This window comes from Lagenorhynchus albirostris, chromosome 10 (genome assembly GCF_949774975.1).
Source record: "Lagenorhynchus albirostris chromosome 10, mLagAlb1.1, whole genome shotgun sequence".
Classification (NCBI taxonomy): Eukaryota; Metazoa; Chordata; class Mammalia; order Artiodactyla; family Delphinidae; genus Lagenorhynchus; species Lagenorhynchus albirostris.
This window is the reverse complement of record NC_083104.1, coordinates 41,277,685-41,301,391: the sequence shown is the minus strand read 5'-3', so window position 1 is coordinate 41,301,391 and position 23,707 is coordinate 41,277,685. Positions and strand designations below refer to the sequence as shown.

General features: G+C 45.0%; 2 protein-coding genes across 4 annotated transcripts in view; one reads left to right on the top strand and one right to left on the bottom strand.

The window, feature by feature from the left end:
* Positions 1-6,560: 6,560 nt before the first annotated feature.
* On the top strand, positions 6,561-8,351 carry CCRL2 (C-C motif chemokine receptor like 2). The gene is made up of 2 exons (XM_060164039.1): positions 6,561-6,724; positions 7,284-8,351. The coding sequence occupies exon 2, from the start codon at positions 7,296-7,298 to the stop codon at positions 8,340-8,342; it is 1,047 nt and encodes a 348-aa protein (XP_060020022.1). The 5' UTR covers positions 6,561-6,724; positions 7,284-7,295; the 3' UTR covers positions 8,343-8,351.
* A 10,476-nt stretch (positions 8,352-18,827) lies between these two features.
* LTF (lactotransferrin) overlaps positions 18,828-23,707 on the bottom strand; it is a 46,437-nt gene continuing 41,557 nt past the window's right edge. For all 3 annotated transcript variants that reach the window (XM_060162160.1, XM_060162159.1, XM_060162158.1), the window contains exons 15-17: positions 22,007-22,191; positions 20,660-20,849; positions 18,828-19,035 (exon numbers count right to left, since the gene is read on the bottom strand). In XM_060162160.1, the coding sequence (XP_060018143.1) occupies positions 18,995-19,035; positions 20,660-20,849; positions 22,007-22,191 (416 nt within the window). In that variant the 3' untranslated portion in view covers positions 18,828-18,994. The remainder of the gene's footprint in view (positions 19,036-20,659; positions 20,850-22,006; positions 22,192-23,707) is intronic.

Genomic DNA, 23,707 nt, shown 5'->3' with positions numbered 1-23,707 from the left:
TCAGGGTACTGACCAGAGAATGACTACGTGATAGACTATTAGATTTCAGCTAGACTAGGGGGATGCAACCACAGGAGGGGCTGAGAGGCAGAGGCTGGAGGGCTTGATGAAGAATGACGACAGTTACAGAAGGAGCGAATGGAGTGAGGGAGACCAAAGGGGTAGACGTTGTGATCAGAAGAGTGAGCGATTTTATTGTGAAAGTCCAGTGGTGGATCAACTTAACAAACCTGAAATCTGACCATGAGTGTGGACGATAGTGGAGTGAAACTGAAGGCCAGTGAGGCTGAGTAAATGAGCTGAAAGCCCTGGGCCCTGCATGGGGGTCAACATGGGCAATTAAGTCACCAGGATGATGGAGAAAACTGGGGTGAAGAGAAGCTCCTTATCCACGTACACTAGTCTTAATAAAAGAAGGGGGCAATCAGGCAGACAGTGGTAATGATGAGGTGGAGTAGCGGGTAGTGGCTGGAGACCACAGTAGTCTCTTATATACGTACCTATTAGATCTTATAGGAGTAATGGTCACCAAGTGGTCACCTGGGGCCAGGGACGTCACCTTCTGATCCCCAAGGGTGAGGCGGGTGAGACAGAGAAGGAGCATCCTCAAGGGACAACAGATGGTAGGAACATTAGGAGGTGAGGTGAGGTGAGGGCAGAGGAGGCACAAAGGAGAATGGCAATGAGAAATTGAGAAGGTACCTGACCTGAGGCACTGACTGAAGATGGTGGGGATGGGGGCACGATGACATCAAGTGGTCTTACGTGTTCCAAAAAGACTGACCCCAGCAGACCACAGGTAGACGGTGGTTAAGAAGATGAGAGAAGTATTAAGATGCTGCTGAACGTATCATTCTCCAGTAAGCAAAGGACTCAAGACTCTCTAGAGACTGATGTCTCCCTTCAAAGGCTGTGTTAGCACAAGTTCTTCAAAATATAGACGCTAAGATGGGACGTGGCATAAAAGAAATGTATTAGAGGAAACGTCTCTGAGAGAGCTTGCAAAGGGAGGTGGGAGAAGCTGGGAAAGCTGCCAGATCACAATGCAGGTCTGACCACAAGGGAAGGAGAGAAGGAGGAAGTGAGGTTAGGGAGAAGCACCAGTCCATCTCCCAGGAATGGGCCTGTCCCAGTGCCCCTAACAGGGCCACTGACTGGGAGCAGCCCGTGGCCGGCATGGCCTCAGCACGGATGCAAGGATGCATTTCAGAGTGAGGAAGCTGGGATCCTCAGTCAGTTATGCTCATTCCCATGGCCGCCACACAACACAGCAATATTTGTATGTCTGAGGCAACATTTCTCAAAATACAGCCTGCAGAGTCCGTGGTCCATAAGTAACTGCGTAAGAATTAAAAGGGGATTCCATGATCAAACAATTTTGGGAAATGCTGCATACTTTCTCTAGGATCCTAATGCTTACTCGCACTTGAAGAGTTCTGAGAAGCACTGTAGTAAAGAAACTTGCTTTATATTTTCAGTCCACCTATTTCTCAAACCTACTTGAGTGAAGTCCACCCCCACTTTTTTTTACACCTTTCAGCACAAAGCAGAATAAACTGGACATGAAATGAGAAAGGGTTTTTAAGGATATAGTTAACTATTTTTCTTCCAGCAAATACATATAAAATCTGTATTTCAGGGTTGGTCATCAATACAATTGTTTTTTGGAAGTATCATTTCCCCCTCGCTGCCCTCCCAGGTAGCCCAGGTATTGAGAGGACTAAGCACTAAGGTGACATTTTAGGCTTAGCCAAGATGTGGGAGAAAATGTGGGGGCAGGATGAGACATTCTCAGAATCCCTAAAATTATAACATGTAGGTATAGGCCCCTTCAATCTACTGCTCAGTACCAAACAACGAATCCAGAGGAAAATTGTTTTCTAAGAGTAGGTTTTACACACTTTCCATTAAGAAGCAGTGCTATTCAGGGAGATCAGCTCGGTGCTTTGTGACCACATCGGCGGAGGGGGTGGTGGGATAGGGAGGGTAGGAGGGAGACGCACGAGGGAGGAGATATGGGGATATATGTATACGTATAGCTGATTCACTTTGTTACACAGCAGAAACTAACACACCATTGTAAAGCAATTATACTTCAATAAAGATGTTAAAAAAAAGTAGTGCTATTTAAAAATTATAATAGCTGCTATTTGGGATTATCATAGATTTTTTTTCCTATACTTACCTGATTTTCTGTAATATTTGCTAATAAAAATTAGTTAGATAGATAATCTGAGAACACTGATATTTGATGAAGCCATTTTAAGGGATAGATAAATTATTGTAATTCTAAAGTTCTGAATACCCATTTCTCAATAACAAGTGAGACCTCTGAAAATGTCATCACACTAGCATTCAGCATCCTAGCACCCTCCCATCCCTTTGCTCAACTAATTTAATGTTGTATCTATCAATCAGCATCCAGTCAAAAGACAGGAATCATACCAGTAATTTGACCAAAGAGCATTTACTACAAAGAATTATTAATTAGTCAAAGGGGATTAACTGTCTAAGGGAGTAGGAAGCAGAGGTAGGAAGAGGCCCCTAGACTGAGGCAGAGCACCCAAGAAGAAACACACATGGAAGAGGCCCTCCCTCCCAAAGCTGAGATTCAGACCTGTTACAGAGGGAGACTGCAACCCACTGGATGGTCAGGAAGTTTGTCAAGGTGAGGCCCTTGGGGGCTGGTGAGCAGGAAATTGCCTGCAGTGAGACCCACAAGAGGGTGGGCACCACTCGGTCTCTACACAGCACTGTCAGGTCATCCCAAGGAGCAAAAACAAACAAACAATAACAAAATTCTGTAACAGAATGAGAAGCCCCTGCCTCTTCCTGTGATTCTCAGAGCCTTCTACATCAGCTGGCAAAGGAGAAATGCTTATAGGGCTCAGCTCAAGGATTACAAAGCAAGGCAAGGAAGGATGGGTTAGGAGCTGAAAGGCAATAAATTACTAACAGGTGCACCGCATCCTTTGCTTGTTTTTTTTACTGAGGGCCAATGTAACATGAAGAATATTTCTGCATCTCCTGTAAAATTATTAATAAAGTCATCACCCAGTGTGTTTTCCAACCTCCCTAATGTAAGAACTTAGAAACAAGAAAAAAATGAGATAATGAGTGTAAATTATTGGACCTAATCATCTGCTGCTTCATCTTGTCAGAGCTCATCTTGTCAGCACAGCTTTCTCTGACTATCCTACGTAAAATGTGAACCCCCAAACCACCCTGGTCCTTCCTAGTCTCCTTCCCTGCTTTGCTTTTCTCCACAGAACTTCTCTCTTACTACCCTACAATTTACTTATTTTCTTTTTGTCTGTAATGTAAGTCCCATGAAGGTCAGGATGTTTGCCTACTGATGTGTCCCCAGCACCTGGAACAGTGCTGGGCACATGCTAGGCACTTTACAAACATTTGTTGAATAAATGAATAAATGCGTGATCTACATGTATGGGGGAATGAGAGTTATAACATGACAGTTTCCTAGACTGAAACTGGGATTGAACTTGAACAGACATTTTTCCAAAGAAGACATACAGATGGCCAACAGGCACATGAAACACTGCTCAACATCATTAGTCATCAGAGAAATGCAAATCAAAACCACAATAAAATTATCATCACCTCACACCTGTCAGAATGGCTATCATCAAAAAGACCACAAAAAACTAAAGTTGGTGAGGCTGTGGAGAAAAGGGAACCCTCCTACACTGTTGGTGGGAATGTAAATTGGTACAACCACTGTGGAAAAGAGTATGGAGGTTCTTCAAAAAAATAAAACTTCATATGACCCAGCAATTACACTCCTAGGTATATATCAGAACAAAATGAAACCACTAACATGAAAAGATATATGCCCTCCAATGTTCATAGCAGCATTATTTACATTAGCTAAGATATGGAAGCAACCTAAGTGTCCATAAACAGATGAATGGATAAAGAAGATGTGGTGTGTACACATACAATGGAGTATTAACCATAAAAATAAATGAAATTTTGCAATTTGCAACAACATGGATAGACCTAGAGAGTACTATGCTTAGTGAAATAAGTCAGAGAAAGACAAATACTATATCCTATCACAAATACTATATCACTTATATGTGGAATCTAAAAAATAAAACAAACAAATGAATATAACAAAATAGAAAGGTACTCACGGATGTAGAGAACAAACTAGTGGTTACCAGTGGGGAGAGGAAAGGGGAGAAAGGGCAAGATAGGGGTAAAGGATTAAAAGATACAAACTATTATATATAAAATAAACAAGCAACAAGGATATATTGTACAGCACAGGAAAATATAGCCATTATTTTGTAATAACTTTAAATGGAGTGTAATCTATAAGAATACTGAATCACTATGTTATATTCCTGAAACTAATATAATATTGCAAATCAACTATACTTTAATTTTTTTAAAACTGGGATTTAATTATAGTAATAAAGAGGAACTCAGAGCCTCAAAGGTAAGGTTTGTGAGCTACATGCCAAAGCCACAGCATGTGGTGAAGTTTCACCAATAATGATGACCCTATTACAGTTCCAGATATTAGAATGGTAAATAAAACTTTCCTCTTGCCTCAACTTCAGACCTTTAAACCATTCCTACCTACCAATTTAGAATTTCCAAGAATCCCACAGTCTTAGAGATCTAATACACAGTACAGTGATTATAGACAACAAAACTGTATCATAAACATTAAAATTGCTAAGAGAAGAGACCTTAATTTTTCCCACCACCAGAAAAGTTGATAATTTTGTTAGCTAACACTATCATGGCAATCATATTGCAATATAAATGTATCAAATCAATACGGTACACCTTAAACTTACACAATGTTATTTGTCAATTATATCTCAATTAAAAAAAAAAAAGAATCCCATGGTCTGGGTGTGGATAAGCAGAATGCTGGGAATCAAGCCAAAATAAAATAATTCAGAAAGTGAAGGCCATACAAATATCAGGAAGTTAGGGTGATCCTGAAGTTACCAAACAGTGCCTTCCTTAGGGAACTTCAAATTTCACATGGTTCTGTGACACGGATGAGGCGCCTGCTTGCTGCCATTTTCCTCCACTTGACTGTATAATGCAGTGTGTATGTTCACAGGGTTTTTCAAGTTTCAAAGTTTGACTTGACCCTCAGTCCCCTGCCTGGGACTGACCAGTGAGTATCAGGCAATAAAGCACCACGAGCCACCATCACTTACTCCGTCAAAGTTCTGGGGGTACTGGTGTGGCTACAGATAGCCCAGCCACAGGGGGCTGAGCCCCAGGAGGAAGGAGCAGGGCACGGTGGCCCTCACTCACTCACAGAAGCCATACTGCTGGGCGGTGGGGGAAGACCTGCTGGGAAACATTCACAGCCAGGTTCCCACCAGCACCAACCCCTCCCAACCCCTCCCAACCCCTCCATACGGAGGAACATCATGAGTTTCCCTCTGAGTTAAATTTAATGCTCGATCACATATTTGTCCAGGCCCTTTTAATGTTTATTTTTCCTTTCCCTTAATAGTTTCCTCAGTTCTATTTCTATTTTGGCAGGTCCACATTCTGCACCGACTACCACCTCAAACATATCTTTGGCATTAACAGATGTCGTTTAACCAGCGAAATGAACGCTAAGCCAACATGTAAGACTGGTCCTCAAATTAGGTCCATCACAGATACAAAGAGTTGATCCAGGAGAAGTTCATACAGATTTTCCAGTTATTTCAAGTTCTTTTTCTCAGTTCATCTTTCTTCCAAACCGCCCCCATCCCCTTCCTCCTCCCTACACCCTCCTCCCACCACTCTAAATCTGGACTCTCAGCTTCCTTTCTCTCTGGCCTTAAACGTCACCCCACCCCAGCCTCAAACAGGGGTTGAACTTGTTCCCCTCACATTCTCTGCACGTGACTTGATGGAGCCTCTGCATCCTCACCATGGAATTTTCCTGTGCTGGGCCCTCCTTCTAGGAGCAGGGTCAGCTCCTAACATCTTGCCTAACTCCTTGGTTCCCTCACATCAATTTCCCCCAGGCACTGGTACTGAGGCTCTGTCTCTGCACCACCCCCTTCCCAACTGACATCACTCTGTAGCTTCCACTGTCCCCAGAGCAGACCCTACTGGGGCCCCATTCCTCAGCCAAAGCACACAGCGTCTCTCAAAAGGGACAATGAAAACCAAAGCAGTGGTTCTCACTGCAAGTTCTTGAAGCCCCATATGCTAATGCTGATGAAATGCTACATGGGAGCCTCAGGCCCCTGGGCCTGGACGCACAGTCATCGTATGTGACACTTCTCTCCTCTGCTGCAAGCCACCACCTGCTCAGTTACACGTCAGAGGACTTTGCTATCCCTCCCTCAGTATCATTGAGAAGCAGCAGTAACTTAGTTCCCTTATCTAGGGCAGCCAGCAGGATGGCCACAGGGAAATCAAAGGCGGGGTATGGGGTGGGGGTGGAAGCAGCAGGAGAAAACAACTTCCCAGTTTCTCTTTGCAGCTTAAGAAACTCTCTGGGGGTCTGGGGGAGCTTTCAAGTTGCTTTATTTTGGTTAGTCCCTGAGATGTGTGACTGGCGGAACACAGCCACCAGGGGGATAAACAGTGGTTTCTCTTGGCCCTAAGGGTCAGGGGCCAGCTGTTCTGAAGGAAGCCAGCTTTTAACTGGCCCAGACGGTTCCCACAGCAACTCGGATGGTAGGTCAGGAGGCCATACCCTCCCCGCCTAGGAACTCGGTCAGTGGTAAGTCTTCGATGTATTTAACCAGTTATGTCCATGTTGATGCTTAGGGTGGTTTCGCTTTTGCAAACATTTATTTATATCCTTCAAGAGAAGAACTCAGACCTCTCTGCCTGTCACAGGAAGCTGTTACGGGGGGTGAGCAAACTTTTTAAATGCACAGAAATTGCGACTGACACCAATTTTGTGAAGCTAAACCCCGGTACTTGGTTCTCTTTAATTGTGTTTTTTCCTACATGGCTTCAGGTAGGCAAGTCTTGTTTCTACCAAGAGAACGAAGTTATATGAAGAAGGGTAATGCTTACTTTTGTCTGCCTGTGGTAGCTCGCATACTACTAAACACCTAAGTGCTTAATGAAGGGATGAATTATAGCAGCTGCTCTCAGGATATAGGGCGTGTTAAAGAAATGTTTATTTTCAGTCTTCTGAGTTGTAGACCTGCTCTGGCTAAAATCAGACACCAGAAAAGGGCAAGTATTTATTTATCCTCTAGTCCTGTGTGCCGTTTCCTCTATGACCACACAGCTGTATGAAGGGAAAATCATCTTTCATTTCTCCACAGGGCAGCCTGAAGATGGCTAATTACACGTCAGCACCAGAGGATGATTATGATGTCCTCATAGAAGACAATCTGAGTAACAACGAAATAGAACCATGCACCCCATACGAGCCCAAGATTCTCTCAGCCCAGCTGGTGCCTTACCTCTACACCATGGTGTTCACGGCTGGCCTCCTGGACAATATCTTGGTTGTGCTTATCCTGGTAAAATACAAAGGACTCAAGCAAGTGGAAAATATCTATTTCCTCAACTTGGCAATTTCTAACTTGTGTTTCTTGCCCACCCTGCCGTTCTGGGCTTACACGGCCTCACGTGAGGGGGTTCTTGGTGACCCCCCGTGTAAAATTGTCGTGGCACTCTACTCCATAGGCCTGTACAGTGAGGCATTTTTCAATGTCCTTCTGACTGTGCAAAGGTACCAGGAGTTTTTCCGCATGAGAAGGCTTTTCTCGGCCTGCAGGATGGTGGCTGGCAACATCTTCACAAGTGCTCTGGCGTGGGTCACAGCCATTCTGGTCACTTTGCCTGAACTTGCTTTTTACAAACCTCAGATGGAAAGCCAGAAATACAAGTGCTTCTTTACCAGACCTCACTTCCTACCAGCTGATGAGACATTCTGGAAGCATTTTCTGACCTTAAAGATGAACATTTTGGGATTTCTTTTGCCACTGTTTTTTTTCGTATTTTGCTACGTGCGAATGAGGAAAACACTAAAGTGTGGGGCGAGGAACTGTGACCTTTTCAAGCTTGTTTTCACCATAATGGTTGTTTTCCTTCTGATGTGGGGACCCTACAATATTGCGCTTTTCCTGTCTGCTTTCAACGAACACTTCTCCCTGCATGGCTGTGAGAGTAGTTACAACCTGAACAGAAGCGTCCAGATCATGAAAATCATCGCCACCACCCACTGCTGCGTCAACCCTCTCCTCTACGTGTTTCTCAACAAGGCATTTAGGAAACACCTCTGCCAACTCTGCCATCTGTGCAGTGACACCGCACCTCCACCCACTGAGGAACCTGCCCAAGGCACATCAAGGGAAGAATATCACCTTTCCACTTAAATGTAAACTAGCTCCTACCAAAGGCGGGATAAATAAACAATAATTCTTCCCTCATTGCATTGTTTTGTGCAATAGTTTTTACACATTTGTACATAAAAAAAGGCTCCAGGAAGAAAAGGGGGAGGTGAACAAACATTCACCAAGCGCTGAATTTGTCTCAGGCGCTGTGCTAGGTTCTTGACAAACGTGAGCTCCTCCGTGCCTCACTGACTGCTCGTGGTGTAGGTGGAATTAGTCCCATTTCTCTGGGGGAGGAAACTGAGGCTCAGAAATTTGTCTGAGATCACACAGCTAGAGCGTGGCAAGGCTGGGACACAAACCCGGTGCCATTCACTCCAGAACCTATGCCTTGTCCAGCATATGCCGAACTTCTAAAATTCAGGCAAGAAGACACATAAAGCAAATCTGCACTTTTAAAACCAACCGGACCACATTCCAAATTAGAACAACCCATTCACACAAAAGTCATTTATCAGGCACAGTTTCTTTCAGGTAATTGAAAGAGACGGCTAGCTGGAGGCTCTGGGTAAAAGGAGGAAAAGGGACTTGCTCTGTGGAAAGTTCTCTGGGTTTTCTTGGCTAATCACCACACCCCCCCGAAGCCCCCAGATACCCCTGAGGCCCCCAGATACCCCCAACCTCTGAGCCTCTCAAGGTTTCTAGCACTTTCTGCTATCTAACAATAGCAAACGTACGATTATGTCTAGAAATGTTTAACACAAGGCATGTTTTGTCCTTTTCAGTGTAACGTACACCTCAGGCCTCACAGCCTGTGACTACAAAACATCACAAGAACAGTTTGCCTGGGGCGATCCAGTGCCCACTTTCTGTTACATATCCCAAGGAGAGGTGACAGATGAATACAGGATGCCTGTGGACCACAATCTCTCACCTCCATCACTGAGGCGGGAGGAGGAGGAGGTGGCACCTGGGGGAGACCCTGTAGGGAGCACAGTCTATACCAGTCACTGGCTCTTCCGTGTCCTCACCGGGTGCTATGGATGAACTGTGTCCCACAAAACATTCATATGTTGAAGCCCAAGCCCCAGTGAGATGGTATTTGGAAATGGGACCTTTGGGAGGTAATTAGGTTTAGATGAGGCGGAGTCCTCAGGATGGGATTAGTGCCTTATAAGAAGAGACACCAGAGAACTTGCGTGCTCTCTGCACCATGTGAGGACACCGCAAGAAGGCAGCCATCTGCAAGCCAGGAAGAGAGCCTGCACCAGAAACCCCACCATGCCGGCACCTTGATCTTGGACTTCCCAGCCTCGAGTACTGTGAGAAATAAATTTCTGCTATTTAAGCCACCCAGTCTGTGGTATTTTGTTTTGACAGCCTTAGCTGAGTAAGACAGGGCTCACCCTGAATGACATTAAATAGCCAATAAAAACACCATGACAAGTCAAGAGCAAGACCTCAGCTGAAAGTATCCCAGCAGATATGAAAAGAGGAGAAGGAGAAGGGACAGAGATATCTTCTTCACACTCATACTCACCAGATATGAGTAGGTCTGGACTCTCCATTCACTTCTACCACATATGGGACAGAAATCTCAGGCAAAATGACATCGTTTTTGGATGTTTATAGACACAGTGATGAATTCACAGAACAAACCCTTTCAGAATTTTCAGAATGAAAACATGGAGCATATAGAGAATAAACTCTTACAGTGACTGAGAGTGAAATAGTTACTGAAAATCAAAAGTTTGTGATGGCTGATCCAGCTACAATAGCCCACACACGTAAGTAGTATATCCAGCAAGGTCTTCTTCCCGTCAGAAGAAGAAGACAGTTGTCCTAAAGATAAAAATGATTCATGCTTGCACTATTTACAATAAAAGCAGCCCAAGTGCCTATCAAGTGCAAGTCGGATGAATGGATACACACACACAATGGAATAATACTCAGCCATAAAGAAGAATGAAATGCTGACATTTGCAGAAACGTGGATGGACTACAGAATATTATGCTACATGAAATAAGTCAGAGAAAGACATACTGTAGGGTATCACTTATATGTGGAATCTAGAAAATAACACAAATGAATGTACATGCAAAATAGAAAAAGACTCACGGATATAGAAAATAAACTTGTGTGGGTTTCCCTGGTGGCGCAGTGGTTAAAAATCCACCTACCAATGCAGGGGACATGGGTTCATTCCCTGGTCTGGGAAGATCCCACATGCTGCAGAGCAACAAAGCCCGTGTGCTGCAACTACTGAGCCTGCGTTCTAGAGCCCACGAGCCACAACTACTGAAGTCTGCATGCCTAGAACCCATGTTCCGCGACAAGAGAAGCCACCGCAATGAGAAGCCCGCGCACCGCAACGAAGAGTAGCCCCCGCTCGCCAGAACTAGAGAAAGCCCACGCACAGCAACAAAGACCCAGCGCAGCCAAAAACAGATAAAATAAATTTATAGAAAAAAATACTGAATCACTATGCTATACACTTGAAACTAATAATATGAATCAACGATACTTCAATTTAAAAAATAACACGTTTTCCACTTTTCTACAAACTATTGCATTAGAAAACTAACAAACAGTAAAAAGCCAAAGAGAAGGTAGCTAGCATATTTAAGAAAATTTGACAGTGTTTCTGTTTTTGCCTGTAAATTATTTTCTAATGCAAAAAAAATTTTCCTATCAGGTCAAGATAATTCTGATTTGGGACGTTTTAGACAGAGACTGAAATCTCACGAGAAATCTCTGATTCATCTCAATTTATGTGTTTGTGGGTACAAATGGAACAAATTTTAAAATGGTAAACGTGACTGATTTAGAGAATGAGAAAGCAATAAAACCTGAAATTGAAAAAAAAAATACAGGATGCCCAGTTAATTTTGAATTTCAGTTAAGCAACAAATAATCTTGTTCTTTTTGGTTTTTACAAATGTGCTGTGGCCACATCAGCCCAAGTTGTCCTCCCTCCTAAGAGCTGCTCACCATTCCCTGGTCTTAGGCTCCCACACCAAGCCTGAATTTCAACAGGACTTTATCCTTTACCAACTGCCTTCACAGACGTATTTGCACCACATAACAGTCCTTCAAAGAAAACTGACTATCATCAGCCTCGTTTTACAAGTGTGGAAACTGAGGCTTAAATCTCACAGCTCTCAGGGGTCAGAATCTGGGCTTGACATTTTCTGATATCAAATCCCACACTCTTTCCTCTCCTCCACCCAGTACTTCCTGGCTTGTCTACAGCACTTGGTTTATAGAGTGAGTTCCTGTATATTATTGCTCCAGATTTTTCACAACAGTCCAAAGGACTGGGGGAAGGCACATCCAAGGATTGCTGCTCCCCTCAGTCACCCATTTACAGACCCTGTGAAAAGCAAAGTTCGCCAAAGAACCATCTCTGGCACATCTAACAGAAGAAAATCTTTGATCTAAATTTCAGACTCTGAATCCTTTGATTTTTCCCTGTGGTGTGGCCTTTAGCTATGAGCGGGGCCGTGAGTCACCTCCCTGGAGTCCCCTACCATGCCTGCTCTGGGAGAAGGTAGGAAAGGGTGTCTCTCTCTTCCTGTGGGACCCAACACAGGCCATCTAGCCTCCCTGTGCCTCAGACAACTGGGAATAAGACACCCCCCCACACACACACAGGGCTGCTGGCCAGGATGAGGGCTTAGTGAGTAGCACAGTGACTGGCCCACAGGACGCTCCCCACATCCCACTTTTCCTCACACCCTCCAGGATGGTGTCTGCACCCTAATGGTGCTTAAATTTCAGTTCTGATGGGCCTCCTTGTCCCCACGTCAGCCTCCTGCTGCTGCTCCAGGTAAATGACTATGTTGACAAAAGGATCTGGGGACATGTGGCTCAGCCCCAGCTTGTTTGAAGGAGTGGTGGGGAGGTTCAGACCATCTCGCTTATATCACCTATGACAAAATGTGTTTTCCTCTGCCCTCAACCACGTGGTCAGCTCAACAATTTTTTTTTTAACATCTCTATTGGAGTATAACTGCTTTACAATGGTGTGTTAGTTTCTGCTTTATAACAAAGTGAATCATCTATACATATACATATATCAGCTCAACAGTCCTGCTATGAGTCTGTGGACAGCCATCCCACCAGAGCCCCTGCCCACATGCTCTTTCAGGCGTCCATCTTTGCAGAACACCTGCCACACACTTCCTGGGGGGGCACCCAGCTTGCTCACCATGGCTCAGGACCATCCCCAGCTGCCCCGTGCAGACGCTCCCTCCTCGGCAAAGCACACAACCCATGTCCCCAAGCTCACGCCGCTTCCAGCGGATGGCTATCTGCATGCATACTCACTGTCTCCACTCTTTTGTCTCTGAAGGACACCAAGGCAGAGTCTGTGGGATTCATCTCCAAACGGACTAGAGGAGCTGCGACGTGGTGATGGATGAGGAGGTGGCCAAGAGAGAGACTCCAGCCAACACAGGTGCTGTTATTCCCCCAGAGAGGTGACACTCATGCCTGTGAGGGAAGGCAGGAGGAGCTGACTGCCAATGGGTAGTGGGAGCACTTCCTTAAGAAAGAGGCTTAAAGGCATTCCAGAGAAAATCAGAAAAATATGACTATCAACAAAATGTCAGATGACATACTTATCATTTTCAAGGGTGACAATAAAATTGCAATTATGTGGGAGAATGTCCCTATTCTTAGAGGATGCGTGCTCAAGAATTTAGGAGTGAAACGTCGTAGTCACAGCTCACATTCAAATAATTTAATCACACACATACACACACCAGGTGCATATAAAAGCAGCAAGAGGGAAAACACATCAAAATGTTAACACCTGTCAACTCTACAGGGAGGGTATATGAATGTCCACTGAGCCCTCTCTGACCCCCACTGCACAAACGGAAATATTCATAAGACCAAGTTGAAGGGCAAAACTGACTTTGATTTTGTCTGGATAAAAACAAAGAAGAAAGATTGACCCCAAGTACAAATTTTAAAAGTCTCCTCCCTTCTGGTCCCTCATGACTGGGGTCAGACTCAATCTGTAGGAGAGTCGTAGAGAGAACAAGCCCCAACCCCTCATTTTACTTACAAAGCTGAGCCCAGAGAAGGTAAAGGACTTACCCGAGGTCATACAGCCACACAGCAGCAGAGCTGCGACTTTGCTCTAGACGTCCTGCAGCACATGCCACTTCTTTCCCACTCAGGACTGACCTCTTATTATTTCTGGAGACAATGGCGGGCCAAATGATTCCGAATACGCTAAGGCTAACAGCTGAGAAAAAAGTATGCAGACTCAGTCCGTTTCCCAACGACCTAAGTACACACGACGTTCCTCCTGACGTGATGTGATAGGGAAGCTCCCAGCACCACAAGATACTGGCTTTTCCCTCAAAACTAAACGCGCACGGCTAGGGAAGCTGCCTGCAGGCGTACCTTCCAGGCTTCGGGCAACGCCACGCTCCGCGGAAGTACCGCGCAGGCGCAGACAGGTGCTTGGACTCCTCCGCGGCACCGATAGTCCCGGCACCGGGGTCGGAGTGCCGAAGTACCGCGGCGGATGTATCGCTGCTCCGGAGCAGCACCAGGTCTCACACCACCTGGTACGTTGGAAGGAAGAGTCGTCCCCGTTGTACTTCTAGAGCACTTCCAGGAACTGGTCCTGCACATCCGACAGAGGCAGATCCCACCTTGCAAGAATGGATGAAAGGAGCGAGGGATGTTCCTACGCCAGAACAAAGAGCAGCAGCCAAAGGATGGGCGCATGCGCAAAGAGTAGCGTTTACTTTTTTTTAATAGTTGGAAAAAATAAAAAGAATATTTCATGACCTGTGAAAATTATATGAAATTCGAACTTCAGTGTCGAATTTCAGAAACTTTATTTTCAATAAAATAAAGTTTTTTGGAACACGACTACACTCATTTATATATGTATTGCCAGTGGTTGCTTTTGCACTGCAATGGCCGAGTCCAGTGGTTTTGACAGAGGTGGTCTGTGGCATTCTCATGGCTTCCCACTGCTGCTTGGTGCACTGTAAATTACAGCCAGTTATAATTCAATAGCATTTCAAGTACCAGACTGTGATGTTGTGATACAATAAGACATATACCTCCGGTCTTCAGCCCTGACTGATGGGGTGATAGGAGTGTCCTTTGTTATTCATAATAAACCCTCTACCTGCGTTTCAGTCAGACCTGAGTGTATGCTGATGAGGTGACTCTTGGTGCTTCCCTAGATAGCTTCAGGATGGGAGCTGGTTCCCAGAACCAACCTTGTGATGAGAGGATTGGAACTTTCAGCTCTGCTTCCTGACTTCCAGAGATGGGAGAGTGGCTGGATAATCACCAATGGTCAATGACTTAGTCAATTGTGTCTATGTTACGAAACTTCCATACAAACCCTAAACTACAGGATTCAGAGAGCTTCTTGGTTAGTGAACACATTCATGTACTGGAAGAGTTGCACACCCTGACTCCACGGGGACAGAAGCTCCTACGCTCTAGACCCTTCCAGACCCTTAGCCTATGTACCTCTTCATCCGGCTATTCTTTTTCTATCTTTTATACAATCCTTTAATATAAATAGGTAACAATAAGTAAAGTGTTTCCCTGGGCTCTGTGAGCCATTATAGCAAATTATCAAACCTGAGGAGGGGGTCGTGGGATTCCCCAGTTTACAGCCAAGTTGGACAAAAGTACAGGTAACCTGGGAACCCACTACTGTGATTAGTGTCTGAAGAAAGAGGGCAGTCTTGTGGGTCTGAGCCCGTAACCTTGTGGGTCTGTGTTAACTCCAAGTGGTTAGTGTCAGAATTGAACTGACTTGCAGGAAACCCAGTTGGTGTCCACAGAGAATTAGAGAATTGTTTGGTGTAGAAAACCCACACATATTTGGTGTCATAAGTGTTGTGAGTAGATAGACATAGAGAACAGATTTGTGGTTGCCAAGGCGGAGGGGAATGGGAGAGGGATGAATTGGGAGTTTGGGATTAGCAGATACAAACTATTATCTATGGAATGGATAAACAACAAGGTCCTACTGTATAGCACAGGGAACTATATTCAGTATCCTGTGATAAACCATAATGGAAAAGAATATGAAAAAGAATATCTAAATAACTGAATCACTTTGCTATACAGAAATTAACACAACATTGTAAATCAATGCTACTTCAATATAAAAAATATAAGTGTTGTAAGTAGAGAGAACAGTTTATCTTTATACACATAGAGCCAAACCACCTTTTTTTAAATTTTTATTACCAGTGCATATTCATCATGTTAAAACAAGCAAAGAAGAGAAAAGTGAATTTTGAATGTCACACTAATAAGACACTATGGATTGTGGATTATTTTGTTATCAAATTAGATGCCAAAGCACTGTATTTATTATGCAATGAAACTATAGTTGTGCTAAAAGAATACAACATGTGTTGACATTTCCAGACAAAGCATTCATTGCACTATTCCAAACTCATAGGGGAAAAATGGTCAGGAAAATTACAAATTTTAAAGTGAAATATCTCATCACAACAGAATTTCTTCAAGGGACTTCCCTGGAGGTCCGGTGGTTAGGACTTGGCACTTTCACTGCCGTGGGCCAGGGTTCAATCTTTGGTGGGGGAACTGAGATCCCACAAGTTGTGCGGCACAGCAAAAAAAAAAAAAATCTTCAAAATAAAAAAAGAAATGAGGCTGCAAGCAAAGTAACTTTCTAAATAGCTCATTTGTTAGCCAAGCAAGAAAAGCCATTTACCTATGTTGAGTTAATGAAATCATGTTTGATTGCAGCTGTAAACAAATGTGCCCAGAGAAAATTAACTGAAGACTTTAGCCTTTCACTGACAACTCCTGCTTAAAGAGCTGAAAACATTGGGAACAGGAAATAAGACAAATGGTTTAAGTGGCTTTCCCTGGCTTTTGATGAATAAACAGATGTTACAGATGCTGTTAACTATTGTCTATTTGAGGAATCAGTGGTGAGTTTGAAGTGAGTAAAGAATTAACCTCCAGGAATAGTCCACATGGGATAACTACAGGCAAGAATATTTTCCAGAAAATTGAGGAAACACTAATTTAGTACAATCTGAAGTGGAACCTGCTGAAATGTATTACAATTGATGGTTGTTAAAATCTGTGTTGGGCAGAAAAAAAGTTTAGAGTGGGGACCGCGCAGAATACAAACTTTCCTTGAAGACTGTAAGGAACTTGAGGTCTGAGGAAGTAAAAGCAGGGACACCAAACACAGCCCCACACTCAATTCAGTGTCAGGGTGAAAGAATGCGGGACCAAAACCCCCCTCATTGATGCTACGGCCTCCTGACTTGCTTTGGGCGATGAAATGATGGAAATGATATGGCCTCTCCTAGAAGGAAGCTTTAAGAGTTTTTTTGTGTTGCCTCCATCTCTCTTTTATTTCCCGCTCTGTCTACAGGCCAGTGTGCCCCAGGCAGGGGCTGCTGGTTCAGCCTGGGTCTCAGAATAAAGAGATGAACAACAGAGCCACTGATGACCCATGACAGGTATGAACGTGAGACAGAAACAAACCTTTGTTGTGTAAGACATTGACATAACTTAGCATGAGTTAATGGATACAGCGATGCTAGATTTTGCAATTTTTATTTCAGCCAGAAAAGGGGATTTCATGGGCCTTTAATTTCACCTAAGTATCTTATTTATACAAGAAGGTTTATACGGTTCAAATATGATGTTTTATCTTGCTGGTATTATGACTAATATGGCTACACCATCAAATGTTGCTCCCACAGTAAACTTCTAGTTTACTAGTGAGGCTGGACTACATATCTGGGCCATAATTCAAAGTAGCAAAAAAGGGAGTTTTCATTCTAGGATTATGGGACCGTAATTAATGTCCTTCCTGACAGATTTCAGAGGCTTCTGCAGGCAGCAGCAGAACTGCCTATCTCATTTTTTTTTAACATCTTTATTGGAGTATTACTGCTTTACAGTGTTGTGTTAGTTTCTGCTGTATAACAAAGTTAATCAGCTATACGTATACATATATCCCCATAACCCCTCCCTCTTGCATCCTCTAGGTGGTCACAGAGCACTGAGGTGATCTCCCTGTGCTATGCCTGCCTATCTCATTGATACTGGTCAATGCTGGCCATTCTTGTCTGCTCTCTGCCTTTGAAAGGGAAGATTCACCCTGGTTGACGCAGGTTTGCCTGTTGAGTCCAATGAGCCATTGGAAATACTAAAAACAGGAAAATGATCCTTTCTCAGGGAAGAGTTACTAATCTAAGGTAGGACCCCAATGGGCCCTGTTTACTGGTGGGGAGAGTCTGTGCATTAGCAGCTAAAACCCAGCCATTTGGTTCTCTCTTAATTCCCTTCCCTGGCATCAAGATAGTGGGTCAGAATTGAAACTCTGGAGAAGAAAACTATGGGGAACACTTAAAGGACAAAGCATGGACCTTCAAAAAGGCAGAAAAAGGAAGGAGCAGCAGCATGGAACCTGAGGAAACAGAACTTCAAGGAGCACATGTCCACAGGATCAGACATAGTAAGGGGCTCAGGGAAAAGAGATGTGAACCCTACTAAGCTTGGCCATTTGGGAAGCTGGGGCTGTCCTATTCCAGAACTGCTTCAAGGGAGTGAACAGGTTAGAATCAAACTACAGTGGGGTGAAGAGAGAATGACCCAAACACCCACCTGACTTGCTGAAGTGAGGGCAGCCCTCTCTGACCACTCTTTAAAGAGCTTGGCTGAGAAAAGTGGGAATAAACTGGTGACCAGAGGTTAACCGGAGGTTGAGGGCCAATAAGGCCAAGGGATAGATGTACAGTTGTCCCCTGTACCTCGGTATTTGCAGGGATTGGTTCCAGGACACCCCGTGGATGCCAAAATCCAAGGATGCTCAAGTCCCTTATATAAAATTGTGTAGTATTTGCATACAACCTATGCATGTCCTCCCATATATTTTAAATCATCTCTGGACTACTTATAATACCTAATACAATGTAAATTGCAAATTCAAGTTTTGCTGTCTGGAACTTTCTGTAATTTGTTTTCAAATATCTTCAATCCTCAGTTGGTTGAATTCAAGGATGTGTAACCCATGGACATGGAGGGCCCACTGTGTTCCACATTTTCCTATGTCTATATTTGTACATTTACTATACCTGATGCTATTTACTTAAAATAGCAAATACTCATAAATCTTCTTGATACCCGGCTTCTTCCACTAATCCCTTGATTCCTACTCTCTATTCCTTCCCGCGCCTTAGAAACACACACACACACATGCACATACACACTCAAACACACACACACACACACACACACACACACACACACACACACACAACTATATGAGGGACCAACAGGTGCCCTTGAGGAAAAGAGTTGCTTGGCCTGACCTTAGACTCCAGACCATCAGGCACTAAGCCCGAAACTGCCGGAAAGAGTGGGAGTGGGAAGTGGGAATACAGGGAAGGAAAGGTTCCACTGGGCAGGTGTTTGGTCAGACACATGATTTCAGTATGAAATTCTAGAAAAGATGAATGGCACTTTATAGGAAATGAAAATCAACAGCATTTCTAATTTTATTTCTTGTTAAGATGGTAGCAGGGATCTGTGAAAACTGATGGGCTTGGCAAAATCCGCCCTCAGGAAGGGAGAGGAAGGGAGAAGAAGGATCAGGGCGGGAAGCAGGGAGGGGCCCCCGGGGAGGCGGGGCAGCTTCTCTTCAGGTTTGACCTCTCAGGAAGGCGCAGGCTTCCAGAAACGCTGTGGGACACAGCAAAGCAGGAGATTCAGAAACTGATTCCTTTTTTTTTTTTTGAATCAATACATCAATCAAAGAGGACACTAAAACAGACTTTCCTCTGCCCTCCCACCACTGTAGGTCAAGGCTTGCCATCCCCACATTTCCCCACTGTCCGTCCTGCGAAGAGCTACAGGACCCAAGGGAGCACACAAAAGCTCTGGTCCTTATCAAGCTGCGAGATTCGCTGTTATGGCCTGAGTGACACAGCTGCCACCCACTTGTCTCCAGGTAAATCAGCGGTCACACTCTCAAGTTCACAAGGTATTGATGGTCCTCGAATTTGTTCTGGAATGTGAGCAACTGATCATCTTCATGCAAATCTGCTTGCAGTGATATCCACCTGCTCATTCACTCATTCATCCATGAATCCCTCCTGAGCACAGGCTTTGTGTGAGCCTCTGTGTTAAGTGCTGAGGATTCAACACAGACAGATAAGCCCTGCCCTCAAGGGGTGTACCATCTGTGCAATCCTGAGCGGGCTGCTCACGAGAGTAGACCTGCAGCGCAATTTCTAAGCGTAGCCCTAGATCCACCTGCATCACAATTCCCTGAGATGTCCGTGGAAATAGCTGGGTTTCCTTGGCACTCTTGACATTTGGGGCTGGGGAATTCTTTGTTGTGAAGGCTGTTCTGTGTGTGCTCTGTTTAGTAGCATCCCTGCTTCTACCCACAGATGCCAGCAGCACCCCCTATATCATGAGAATTAAAAATACCTCCTGGCATTGCCAAATGCCTCAGGGGCAAAATGATCCCCGGTTGAGAACCACTGATATAGAGATTCTCAGCCCTTCCCCAACCCCTGGACCACCACACAACACCCACCGATGCCTCCAACTCCCCTGGTGAGGGACCGGGAATAGGAACCCAGACGACATCAGTGCACAGAGGAGGCAAAACTTGCTGAAACTCGAGAATCATTGCCTGGAGGCTCACAACACTCTGCTATGTCTTCTAAATGCTTTTAAAGGGTTAAATTATTGTCAATACATTTTCCGGGCTAAAATGTTTTTTGAGAATTTGTATTCTCTATGGTTAGTACTTACGGTAACTGCCTAGAAAGCAGAATTTGTCATTTGTCAATATATATGTAAATATACGTATACCTTTGTGTGTATGTATATACATACATACATATATTTACAATCGCTATCAGCATTATAAAAAGTTAGCATATTACTAAGGGTTTATTTTATTCTCTAGCTCTTTCACCTCATCAATGAGAGTGTAATTTCCCAAAGTATAGAGACATTGTATTGCCTTAACGTTTTTTTTGTTTGTTTGTTTTTTTGTGGTACATGGGCCTCTCGCCGTTGAGGCCTCTACCGTTGCGGAGCACAGGCTCCGGACGCGCAGGCCCATGGCCACGGCTCATGGGCCCAGCAGCTCCGCGGCACGTGGGATCCTCCCGGACCGGGGCACGAACCCGTATCCCCTGCATTGGCAGGTGGACTCTCAACCACTGCGCCACCAGGGAAGCCCTGCCTTAACGTTTTTATACCCGCTTCATCCCTAGAATGTTTGGCCCTCCAACCTTGACCTTCACCCGCGGTGGTTTCCCAGTGATGCTACCTATGTTCCACTTACGGGAGGTTGAGCATTTTTTCAGGTTAGCAATGGCTGTGACATACTCTGGTCCCAAATATTTTTCATATGTTGTTTTGCCTCCAAGTTTGGCCAGACACTCAGTGTTGTCATTGAACAGAAGGTTTTTGGTCTCAGACTGGAATAAGCAAAACCTGTCCGGGCAGTGTTTTCCATTTTTCCCAAACTGAGCCTGTGTCAAAAGGGCAGACAGTAAGAGAGCAGCGGAGGAAAACAGGAGAGGTTATGGATTCGGGGAGGCCAAGGGCATTTCTTCGGCACAGGATCAGCCACAGGAAAACCATGGGGCAAAAGGAGCTAAGTTCTGGAATCACTCCACTGTCCTGGCTAAGTCTTCCCCTGCCCCATGGCCCCCTGCTCCACACCCCAGCCCAGTGCCCAGGCCCCTCACCACTTCTGATCTCACCTCCCGCCCTCTTGCCTTTCTTTTTAATCTGTGGCCTCTCCCCTTAGAACTTCTTCTGTGTGACTGGGTGACAGCTGAGGATTTTGAGATCCACCCTCAAAGTAATCACCTCTAGCATTCTAATAGGCCAGCTCTAATAGGCCAGCTCTCCCTCTAGCATTCTAATAGGCCAGCTCTCCCAGAGAGGCAGACTGCATTGGAAATCCTCTCTGCCACGGACCCAGTCATTGCCTTGGGCAGGTCACTTAGCCTCCCTTGGGCCTGGTTCCTCCTCCATGCCCAGGCCTCCCATGGAGGTGAGCTGCAAGAACCAACCACCTGCATGGCAGCAGACCTCTTACCAGCACCCGTGAGTGTGCACAGTGGGGGCTCCATAAATGCTAGTTATTGTGCCAATTTTTACATTCTAGGGCCAATTTCTTTAACGCACATCTAGAAACATGCCATTTTAATACAGAGCTAGATGTCCTAATAGAGAATCCCAGACTTCAAGGAAATTATAGGATTTCCTTCAAACCACTTCACGTAGATAGACTTAAATCTATACAAGTTCTGGGTTTGTTGTTTTTAGAGATTACAAATGCAGGGGCCCTGTCTAGAACATCCCCAGTCGGCCCGGGCTCTGGAAACATCAGCAGAGTAAATCACTCTCTACCTGGCTATGGGAGGAAGGCTCAGTCGCCTCCCTCATTTGCCTGAAGAACAACAGGAGACTCAAGGAGAGAAAGCATCTCCCAGCCAGACCGTGAGCGCACGTCCAGGGCCATGAGACTCAGGGCAGCCCCCCAGCGTGGAGCAAATACTCTCATCACCAGCTTCAAGCAGAGGGATGGGACAGAAAGGCTGGGGATGGGTGGATTCCCTGAGCTCTGTGATTGCCCCACCTAACAGGAGCCCCTGCAGGAGGCCCTGGTGACCCATACCTGTTGGCGGAGCAGCACCTCTTCCACGTGTGCTGCCTTATCGCTCCGAGATACCACGGCATGATTTGGGGCCACAGCCAGGTAGCAGCTCTCAGCCTCTGTCACAGGCTTCCTGGTGCCATCGAGACACAGCAACTCAAAGTCCTCCCGATTCAATTTCCTAGCCGTGGCCACAGTGTTCTCTCCTGGAGATATAAAGAAGGCAGCATCAGCCACGGCTGCCACTCTGAGGCAAAGCATCCTTTCCGGGTGGCTGTGACCCTCCACCGGCCTCTTGAAACGCACACACTGGGGTTGCAGTGATGTGAAGGAGAGCAAATAAAGCTCCACAAGATACACAAACTTCAAACATATCAAGCATCAGTGCTATATCCTCACGATGGAGTATTACTCAGCAATAAAAAGGAGTCAAGTTCTGACACACGCTACGACGTGGATGAACCTTGAAAACATTACGCTAAGTAAAAGACGCCAGTCACAAAAGATCACGTATCGTAGGATTCCATTTATGTGAAATGTCCTGAATACGCAAATCTATGCAGACAGAAAGTGAATTGGTGGTTGCCAGCTCTGGGGGAGTGGGGAAGGGACTGGTAATAGGTGTGGGGTTTCTTCAAGGGGGTTTGTGAAAGTTCTAGAATTGGATTCTGTTGGCAGCTGCACAACTTTGAATGTGCTGGAGATCACTGAATCCCATTGAATCTACACTCTGAATGGGTGGATTTTGAAGTATGTAAATTGTATCTCCACAAAGCCGTTACATTTCTTTAAAAGAAAACCCTCCATGTATGCCAGATTCTCCAGTGAGTTCCAGAAAAAGAAGTGTTGGTTTGTGTTCAAGAAGAAATTGTTGGGACTTCCCTGGTGGTCCAGTGGGTAAGACTACCAGCTCCCAAGGCAGGGAGGGGGTCCGGGTTCGATCCCTGGTCGGGGAGCTAGATCCTGCATGCTGCAACGAAGATCCCGTGTGCCGCAACTAAGAACTGGCTCAGCCAAATAAATAAATACGTATTTTTTAAATAAAAAGAAGAAGAAATTGTTTCCTTTCATATTCCAATGCTCTTAGTGTAACCAGAGGAAGGACAGGAACATCTATGGGTTTATCAAATATGCTTTCAGTCAATTCCGATAAAATACAGTTGTGAAATCCCAGAGAAGCTTAAAACTAAATTTGACACCCATCTGATCCCTGAAGATCACTTAGATTCACGGTTCCTGAATTCAAAATGAATTCGAAATGTAACTGTACACAGTTATGCCTGTGTGTGTGCAAATGTAGCTTTCGTGGTCAGGTGGCTGCTTCTCTCCTTTCGCCCTGTCCCCACAAGAAAAGACTTCCTGCATTCTCTTAGCTTTGTCCATTCAATACTGAGATCACCCCAGATTTACATGTCTGGCCTCGATTGCTCTCCCCAGGGACTTGGAGGAGTGGCTCTGGCTGTGGCTGTCACTGAAGGGAAGAGGCAGAAAGTGGAAGCAGCCCCTTTGAGGGGGGAAGTGGCAAGTGCTCTGCGGCGGGGTGGAGGGCTAAGTGCAGCGGGTAGGGAGAGAGGTGCAGTTTGGAAAGCAGCACACTGCTGGGAGTCTTAAACTTGGTAATTAGTATTTTCACCAGAGGTCAGAAGAGAGAGTGACTTATTCCTCTATTGGCTGAGGGATTTTACCTTCTATCATCTGCATCTGCCTATGATTTTGTCCTCA